The sequence below is a fragment of the Mustela putorius genome, unplaced genomic scaffold (assembly GCF_011764305.1).
Source record: "Mustela putorius furo isolate JIRA1106 unplaced genomic scaffold, ASM1176430v1.1 tig00000765_pilon_pilon_pilon, whole genome shotgun sequence".
NCBI classification, from domain to species: Eukaryota; Metazoa; Chordata; class Mammalia; order Carnivora; family Mustelidae; genus Mustela; species Mustela putorius.
In genome coordinates this window covers 10,365,566-10,375,358 of record NW_025421470.1, presented here as the reverse complement: position 1 = coordinate 10,375,358, position 9,793 = coordinate 10,365,566, and the positions used below count along the sequence as shown (strand labels likewise).

General features: G+C 49.2%; 1 protein-coding gene across 2 annotated transcripts in view; it reads right to left on the bottom strand.

Annotated features, from left to right (window-relative positions):
- Positions 1-1,715: 1,715 nt before the first annotated feature.
- RCAN1 (regulator of calcineurin 1) overlaps positions 1,716-9,793 on the bottom strand; it is a 94,659-nt gene continuing 86,581 nt past the window's right edge. For both annotated transcript variants that reach the window (XM_004757535.3, XM_004757536.3), the window contains exons 2-4: positions 9,340-9,513; positions 6,872-7,031; positions 1,716-3,483 (exon numbers count right to left, since the gene is read on the bottom strand). In XM_004757535.3, coding sequence (XP_004757592.1) covers positions 3,311-3,483; positions 6,872-7,031; positions 9,340-9,513 — 507 coding nt within the window. In that variant the 3' untranslated portion in view covers positions 1,716-3,310. The remainder of the gene's footprint in view (positions 3,484-6,871; positions 7,032-9,339; positions 9,514-9,793) is intronic.

Here is a 9,793-nt window from a genome sequence, read left to right as displayed (position 1 = left end):
ACGAAGGCAAATGTTCCACACCCTATGACATACGTTTAGAGCAGCTGCGGATGCATTTTGGGCCATAACATGTCTGTACAGTGTATTGAATCCGTTGCAATTTAATATTTGAGATAATCTGCCAGTTTACTTTGTAGTGAATTCTGTACCTTTCACGGAACGCTGAGGCTCTCTGAAAACCCACGTCTCCCGTGCGCACTAATTCACGCTGCATTCTGGAAGTATAAAATCCTAAATGCTTGCTGACTGCAAATCAATCTCTTTAACCCAAATATTAATAGCTGCATGAACTGGTAATACTTCTCCATTGATTACGACCCTTCGCTTGGGTTTTGTATCCATATCAAGGGGGCCTAGTTTCATTGTTTGGCTGGCTCTATGCTGGTCGCCACCAGATCAGAAATGTATTCTATCAAAGTCTATTATAAGGAGCGCATTCAATCAATGGCCAAGAGATGTGTTCTGCCTGGTGCCGCCTGTTCCGTGTCTGTTGCTTTGCATTTTAGAGAGCCCTTGGATGAGGGACTGGACCAACAGATATGTGAGTCCTGAGCGCGCTCGTGATTTGGGGCCCTTGGTATCCACCAGCCTCGTAAGCAGCAAGTGCTTGCAAGACGGGCTTCAGGATTCCAGCGGAGGCTGCCACAGGACCACTCATCAGCCATCATGCTCGAGTGAAGATGTTCAGCGACTTGTGATTTCTACTCTGGGCTTTGTCATCTTCCCAGGCCTTGGGACCTCCTGAATCTGCTTCTATTTTCCCAGGTGTGCAAGGGCACCAGCTGGAAATCTGAGTGAGCTGACCCCACATTTTGATTTTTTTCCCCAGGCTTATTGCTGAGAAAGGATCCTGGGCTGGCATGTTGTGTAACCAAACTGTGCTCACCGGTGGGCTCCTCGCTACTCACGTGATGATAAATGACACTTGTCATCGCTAGGTGATCTATTAGTGAACAGATCCCCCTCGCGAGGTGCTCTATTAGTGAATCTGCTCAATGATCAGATTTGCCCACCAGCTTGAAAAGTGGATTTTCCAACATTTTTTTTTCCCCCCCAACATGTTTAAACCTCAAACGTACATGGGCTTAAGATATGGAAATTCTTCTGGACGTGACAGAATGAGGCTCTTCATAAGAGGAAAAAAAAAGAGCATGTGAATTTTCACAGAAAAATGCCTCATGTTAATCTTGATCGAGATTAATGTCATTTTCCTGAGTTCAGCCAAGAAACCCTGGTTTGTTTCGGCTTCGGCGGGGCTGGCCGAGGCAGGAAGCTCCCCACCACGTGTCCTAAGGACTCCAGGGAAAAGGCTGCTTGAGAGTCCCACAGAAGGCTCAGAGACAGACTTTCCGAACATAACTGGCCTTTGTGATTCAGTATGTTGCATGGACATCTTTTCTAACAGGAAAGACAACTCTTCAAATTAACAAGTCGAGACGCCCTTGTTTCATGGAGCTGCCGGTTTGGCCGGTGAGTACGGTCTTCCCCAGAGTATCATCTCCCTACGCAAAGCAAACCCTCCGACACCGATTTCAGTTTTATCTGTTCTCCCCTTTGCTGAGTGGTGTCTGGATGGTGCGGTCACCCCTCGGTGAACTGCAGCAAAGAATTAGGAGTTTCTAAACAGAAACAACGTGTCCGTTGGAGCCTGCAAGATTCAAAGAGATCACAGACTGATCATCAGAAATAAAAAGGCACAAAGATGAACCTCTCCATAAAGAGTATATTGTGTTGATTTATTATAGACTGCAGTTAAAAAAAATATTTTGAGGTTAGCCTCTCCAGTTTAAAAGCACTTAACCAGGAACATTTGAACAGCTATGCGATGGTCTCTCCCTCGCCTGCCTCCCCCTTCAGCAAGTACTGTAAACAGGGGTTTGAGAACATTCAGTCAGTTTCTGGAACAATCAAATGTATTTGCTTCGTAAAGGAAACCACCTTCCGAATTTCCAAAGCATGCACTGTTACTTGGCATTAGGTATTTCAAAACGACCAATTTTGCTATGGTATTGTAAGGCCAAAATAGAATACCTCTTTACCAGACGTACACATTACAACTAGAAAAAAAAATTACAGACTAACCAAGTATAACGATTCCATCAGGAATTAATGGGGAAAGGCACTGCGTCTCTTCCATTTGACCACACATGTACGAGCCACTTTGCATGCTTTGAATTCAAGTCCTTTCCAACATTTAACAGCATTTTCTACAACATACAAGTCACGAGTAGGGTAATATCTGACACTATTCTTCCACAGCCGTATTTTTCACCCACGTGTACAATAGGTATGAATATATGCTATCAGCTTTATTTACAAGTTTATCTTGATGTTTTAGTGGGGTAAAAAAAAAGTCAACTATCTCAACACCAAAAGGTGTCTTTTTGGGCGGGGGGGGGGGGCTATGATTCATGTGTGTAAATCGCCATGTAAAAGAAAGAAATGGAACCAATGTCTGACCCAAATGACCAAAACTAAAATTTCTCACCCACTAAAAGTTGGCAGTGAAACTGCTATTCTCTGAATTTTTTATAGAGTGAAACCTGACATAGGAATTTCAGATTGACTTTTTTTGCCAAAGCACATGTAGATGTGGCGTGGGAAAGGACCGGGGCTGATGTATCCAGACAGGACGCCCCGTGCGGGTGCTGTTGCAAAGAGAGTCATGAATCTGGAAAGGTGACCGGTTTTCCAAACGCTCTCCCGTCCTCCAGAAGAGGCAAAACAACAATGGCATAACTCTATACACGAACAAGGGTTAGTTCTGAAAATCAGTAATATACATGCACAAACATTAGAACATGAGGGGGGAGAAAAATGAAACACTACAAATCCCACATTGCCTTGTTCTCGTTTTCACGACGTTTCTGCACCAGACCCTACGAGGCTTCGGGGGTGCCTCCTCCCAGCAGTAGAGAGAGCCTCCCCGCAGGCTGGCCAGAAAGACAAGGCTCTCCCCCCGCACCCGGGGATGAGGCTGCCCTCGACAAACACAGAACCTACCAGAGAGAACGAGTACGACACACTATCGTTAATCAGTTTTCATCGAGACGGGCCCCAATGTCCTTGGGCGATGACCTTGAGCTCAGTGATGGGCCCGGGGCGTCCCTGGAAGCCGGGACGCCGGCCCGGGGGAGCAGCATCAGAACCAGGGGGCGGAGCCCGGATGCTCCTCCGAGCACCGGGAACTGGAGGTCCTGCCCCGCCGACCCGCGCCGCCTCCGCCCAGGTCGTGAGCCGCCACCTGCACAGTACAAGGTTCCTCCCCGCCAGTGGGACTCGGAATCCTTCTGCCCCCTGGCTCGCCAGTTCAGCTCAAATGCAGAGGCGCGTACTCCGGCCTTCGCGTCTGGATGATTTTTGGTTTGGGTCTCTTCGTTCGTTCCATCTCGTCGCCGCTGTCGTTCTCCTGGTCGCTCTCGCAGACGTGGACCACCACGCTCGGGGTGGTGTCGGTCGCCGCGTGCAGTTCATACTTCTCCCCTAGGGAGGGAAGAGAAGATGCAGGGTCACTCGGGCAAGGACCGGGAGGGCCAACGAGCAAGAGCTCGTGGAAGAGCACGGAGGGGTCTGCGGCGCCAGGCTTCTCCGGACGTTCGGTGGGGCTGGAGGGGCCTGGGCAGCCGTGCTCCGGACTGGCATTCCCTCGTGGCTCGAGCAGAAAAAAAATTATATCTAGATATATAATATTAAATAATGTAATATAAAATTTTGTATATAAATATAGTAAGTTTATATATATATATATATATAATCATCTTCATATATTATGCTGCTTTCTTTTTTTTTTTTTAAAGATTTTATTTATTTATTTGCCAGAGACAGAGGGGGAGAGAGAGCGAGCGAGCACAGACAGACACAGAGGCAGGCAGAGGCAGAGGGAGAAGCAGGCTCCCTGCCGAGCAAGGAGCCCAATGTGGGACTCCATCCCAGGATCCTGGGATCATGACCTGAGCCGAAGGCAGCTGCTTAACCAACTGAGCCACCCAGGTGTCCCTATTATGCTGCTTTCAAGCACTGAGTCAAGGTGTATGGAAAGAGTTTATTTTATTTTATTTTATTTATTTAAATGGAGGGGGAGGGGCAAAGGGAGAGGCAGAGAAAAAAATCCCAGTCAGGCTTTATGCCCCGCCTGGAGATCAACCCAGGGCTCAATCTCTGAGATCGTGACCTGGGCCAAAGTCAAAAGTCAGATGCCTCACCGATCAAGCCACCCAGATGCCCCAAGGAGTGCATTTTTAATTTCACTTAACATGTTCACCAGGCCTCCTAAATTTTCCAGTGTGTGCGAGGAGTGTGCATTTCGGAGAAGACCGTGCATGAAGAAAACACATTAGGAAGGGACATCGTGAGCCTGTCAGGGCTCCCACGGAGGCAGCACACCCCAGGGACAGGAGACACAAGTGGGGGGGGGGGGCTGTGCGAGGACGTAATTATGGCTGGTTTGAACCAGGTGCTCCCAAAACATGTCTGACCACAGCATCCCTTTTCACAGGACAACTTGCAACCCCGGGAGCCAGGAGCGTCCTGCATTTCCAGGTCAGCCTGTGTCTGACCAGGTTCAGTCCAGTTAAGGCCCCTCTGGTGCAGCAGGGGTGGGATGCAGGAATCTTCTAGAAGTAACTGAGAAAAAAATCTATGGGGCTGCCCTGGTAGCCTCTTCAGGGCTGAGGGAGGTGGTGGCCAGACGTGGGCTCGGAGCCCTGCCACTCAGTCCCCAGAGCCCATGGTTGCATTCCTTCGCATCCCTGTGAACCTCTAGCTCCTCCTCTGTAAAATGGGAGAATAACAGCCCTGACCTCACTGAGCCAATTACCTAAGTGCAAGCCAAGTTCTTAGGGGTCCTGATGTTCAGGTCACAGGCCCAGTAAGTGTCACCTGGTTTTCCTAATGTTTACAAACAGAGCACAGATCACTACTGGTGGAAAGCTGGGTGCAGTAGAATGCTAGGATTTCAACAGGTGGGGGGTGGGTTTGCTTCAGCTCCCTTCACCCCCCCCACCCCCAAGGGATACAGGGGTAGGTTTTTTCTCCACCCAGATTCCAGACCTTCCTGCCTCACACTACTTTGCGGACTCCTCCGAACCTAGAAGACACTTTTCCTCATAAAATGTTGGGCACCTGGGTGGCTTAGTGGGTTAAGGCCTCTGCCTTCGGCTCAGGTCATGATCTCAGGGTCCTGGGATCGAGTCCCCACATCGGGCTCTCTGCTTAGCAGGGAAACTGCTTCCCTCTCTCTCTCTCTCTCTCTCTCTGCCTGCCTCTCTGCCTACTTGGGATCTCTGTCTGTCAAATAAACAAATAAAATCTTAAAAAAAAAAAAGGGAGTTGTTGTTTCTCTATCTGGAACATCAGCACAATTGCGTTGGAAAAGTGAGCGAGTCTCAGCTCTTCCAGGGAAGGAATGAAGGTGGAGGTCACAAGACCTCGTTGGTCAGGATCCTTATCTACCCCCTAATTGGCCACCATCCAGCAAGCTTCGGGGTAGGACCGTATTTGCAAAATCTTCGCAGTCTTGTTGGCTGCAAAGCACAACCGAACATGAAATGTTGTTCCAGCTCAGTGTTAAGTAAACGAAGGATGAACGGGTTTTATTCTGTCTAGTTTCTGAAAAGGCTTTTCCAATCAGCCTTCCATAAAGGCGTGGTAGGTTCTGGAGTGGGAAGAATTGTCGTCAGCTGCACTTCTTGCCTCTGGCGCCATTCATCACCTCCTCCAGATGGAGGCCCCATTTCTTCCCTAGCATTCCCTCGGACTCCGGGAGCTCCCTCAGACAGCCGGGAGCTGCGGGAGGAGCGCCTGCTTCCTCAGAGCGGCCATCTTGACCTTCACACCACCATTACCAGTAGGTAACGGGATTCTCGCTCTCTCCCTCAGAGGGAGTTTCCGCTGGAGCGGTGGGTTCAGAAATGTAATCTTTTCAACACGAAACTGCTGATGGTCCAAGAAATAAATCCCTCCATCCAAAGGAACGTCATCAGACTTCTGGTCAAGGAGAAATAAGGAGCCAATGGTCTCAGCATTTATTATGTTTGCTCTACGGACAGGGCAGGAGGGTGGGCTCAAACCACTTCATGCCCCTCATCCAAACCCTAGCCGGTGAGACAGGAACCACCAACATTCTGTTGTTTCCAGAAATCATGAATTGGGCATTGCCTGTGGGCCAGGCACCTCTGCGGTGCTTTCCACATCGATCTCATCTACTGCTCCTAACTCCATTGGGTAATACCGATTGCATGGCCAGGGTATCTTTTATCTGCCTGACTACTCACATCTTTGTTGCCTCAAAGGACTGGAACCTCTTTTTCTCTGCATTCGAACAGGTGTGAGCCCCCTGTAGGGCCAAGTGGGGGCCTGCAGGACGGGGGCTCTTTCTTCACTACACTTCACTACACTCTATGGTTCTCCAGAACATTCAAAAGGGCAGGTGAGCATCAGATCAATGGATGAAACCACCCTGACTAAAAAGTAAAGTTTCTGACGTGTGGGATGGTTTGTTTTCCCTTTCCAAGTCTAGTCGGTTATCCTGGAGGGACAGGCCTTGGGCCCGGGTCTGAGGCTGCCCACACAGGCTGTGCTCAGTGGGTGACAGGAAAGATTGGCGTGATGCCAGCTGCAAGGGATCATGGTCCTTGGTCCCCATGACTGTCTAAGGCCTGAGGCAGGCACGCATGTTCCCAACAACTTGAGTCATGGGCACAGATGAACGCAAAGAGGCGCAGTTCCCAAACCCGCTCGCATTCATCGGACAGTTGAGAGGGGCCACAAGGCTCTGGCTGTTCCCTGACTGCAGGTGCGTGTCCTGGTCTTGGCCCTCAAGGACAACTTCTCCCCATCTCTTTCCCTGCCCCCACCCCAGAGCACTGCTTACCTGGCCCCAGCTTGGAGATAGCATATAACAGATCGTAATTTATGACGGGAGTAGCATCTTCTACTTGTTTCCAACCAACCGGCGGCGAGGCAGGAGGAGAGATCAGGAACTGCTTGTCCGGATTTGGGGGGGCCAGGTGGGAACTTCCTATGTGCAAAGTCTGAGGAGAGAGAGAACACACAGGTGGGTGTTTCTGGAGGAGAACAGCCCCGTGATGCTGCAGCACTCAGTGACAGCTAGTTGGGGACAGGGGACCAAGGACGAGTCCATGACTGGGCAGCAGAATGCCTGCCGTTGAAGGTCGGCTCATGATACGGTCTATTTGGAGAACGTGATCGGGCTATGCTGACCCCTCCCAGGACGGAAACCCACAGGCTCAGGACCACTGACCCAGACCGATGGAAAATTGATACTGTTTTAGTAGAAATGGAGAAAATAAAGCTCTGTCACTGAGGCCAGAGGGATCTCAGAATCCATGTCTTCCGGCTCCTCATATCACAGACATCTAACAGAAGCTCAAAAAGGCGAAACAACAGCTCTACCGTCATAGTTTCTCAGGGGCCAAACCAGGGACGGGGACCCAGGATTCCCGCCCACCCAGTGGCACCCCACAATTCCCTTCCTCTGGGCTTCCAAATCAGACGCACGAGGAAGAGAAAAAAGATCCACCATCCAGGGGGTTTTGAAAAAATAATACTATGAACCAATAACCCACGACACTAGTTTGGGCACAGAAGTCCTATCAGTGGTTAGAGGGCCGTCCGGAAAGGTGTTACATTGAAGTCTGATCAGTCTGGATTTTCTTTGTGTTTTAATTTTCACAATGAGCGTGCATTTACTTTCGTAATCAGAAGAAAGTTGTGGAAGGATTAAGTCATGATCCAGAACCTGGATCAAATGCAGAAAGGAGTGTGCTCCCAACTAAGGACTCAAGGTCAAAACCCGTACCTCCCAAGGGTGGCCACCAGGGGGCAGGGTATCCCAGCTCTAATTTACCCTTGAGGGACCAGCAACCCCCTCTTTCTCCCCAGGTCAGGAAGCCTCTCTAGGAGGTCTGCTTCCCCTGTATGGGCCTGGGGAGCTCAGAGCCTCAGCAGGGGCCAGCTTTAACCAGAAAACAGCATCGACAAAGCTCCTTCCCTTCCACTGCTAATCTGTTGGATCCCTGTTACATCATCAGGTAGCACTTTGTGAGCTGCCTTGAAAATGGGTCCCCGGTCACTGAAGGTTAGGAGCAGGGGGAAGCTGGAAGGATGGTGAGCCAGGGAAAAAGCAAACCCATGCACAGCCCTTCGTGAGTGTCCTGGAAGCGGGACTCCTGCTACCAGGAGGATTGCTTAGTGTTTGCTAACTAAGCAAATCTGGCTAAGTCATTTTTTTCTTCTTTCAAGCCAGTCCTGCATTGGCAGACTGCTGGCTCTCCATCGCGTGGAGCTCGGTGCTGCTGAGAAAATGCATGGAGTGGGGACCCACTCAGGTCTGTTCTCCGTCTGGAGCACGTCATTAGCCCTAACCCTGGAGCAGGAGACGTACTCCCGCTAGATTTTCAAAGGTGGTTACACTGGGGGACGGCTCTGGAAGGAGAGTGGAGAAATGTTATCTATTTAACTTTAGGGACTTGGGTGTTGTAACTTGGATTGTTTCAGTTAACTTGTACTGCTTTTGTCATTCAAATGACAAAATAAACATGCAAGAATGTTCATGGCATCATCATCTAGGATAGTGAAAAACCGGAAAACAAGAGTAAAAGCTGGTTAAACATATTTGAAATATCTATATGGCACACTATTATGTGCCGGTATTAATGGTCTTTCTTTTCAATTTAAGTCCAATTAGCCAATCATGAGTTTATCATTAGTTGCAGAGGTAGAGGTCAGTAATTCATCAGTTGCACAGAACACCCAGAGCTCATCCCATCACGCGCCCTCCGTACTGCCCATCCCCCAGTGCCCCCCTCCCCTATCCCCCTCCCCGCCCCTCCAGCAACCCTCAGTCTGTTTCCTAGAGTTCAGAGTCTCACAGGGTTTGTCTCCCTCTCTGCCGACTTCCCATCTGTTTTCCCTCCCTTCCCCTAGGATCCTCTGCGCTATTTTATTCCACAAAGGAGTGAAACCATGTAATTGTCTTTTTCCGATTCACTGATTTCGCTCAGCATAATACCCTCCAGTTCCATTCTCCTCGATGTAAATGGTAAGTATTCATCCTTCCCGAAGAATGAGTAATATTCACCCTGATGGCTGAGTGATATTCCATATAATGATCTTTTTAAACACATTTTCATGGGGCAGTAAAATGATCATGAATAATGATGCATGCAGGAAGGTATGACAGAGGGTATACTTTGTAATTTCCATCCTGCGGTGCAGACGTATAGACATTAAAACACCAAGGTAGAGCACGCTCAGGGTGTGAGCTGCTTTTAAAGAGGGGGAGAGAGGGAAGCACGCGCATCCACGGATTTAACTCACCTGGGCAAAATATAATTTCATTTCCTTTCCGAGAAATTCAGTCTTATGCAGCTGGAGCCTGGCGTCTGCAGCCGATAAGGGGTTGCTGAAGTTTATTCGGACTCGTTTGAAGCTCTTAAAATACTGGAAGGTGATATCCTTGTCATACGTCCTAAAGAGGGATTCGAATTTGGCCTGAAAAGTAACAACAAAGATAAAAGGCGTCAGAACACACCTGCGCAGGAGTCTTGACGACTCTGTTCCATTTCTTCTTGAGGGAGCGGACTGGAATCATGGCGAGAACACCCCGCCTCTTTCTTAGAGGAGACAGGAGCCTCTCCCCTCTTAAGAAGATGTGTTCTCTCTGCCCTTCGAATTCTGAGGCGATTTTAGGACAAAGTAAGAACGTAGGATCTATTAAATTTGCTGAATCGTGGAACAAGTGCCAACACTCGACACCTCCTATAGTCACAGA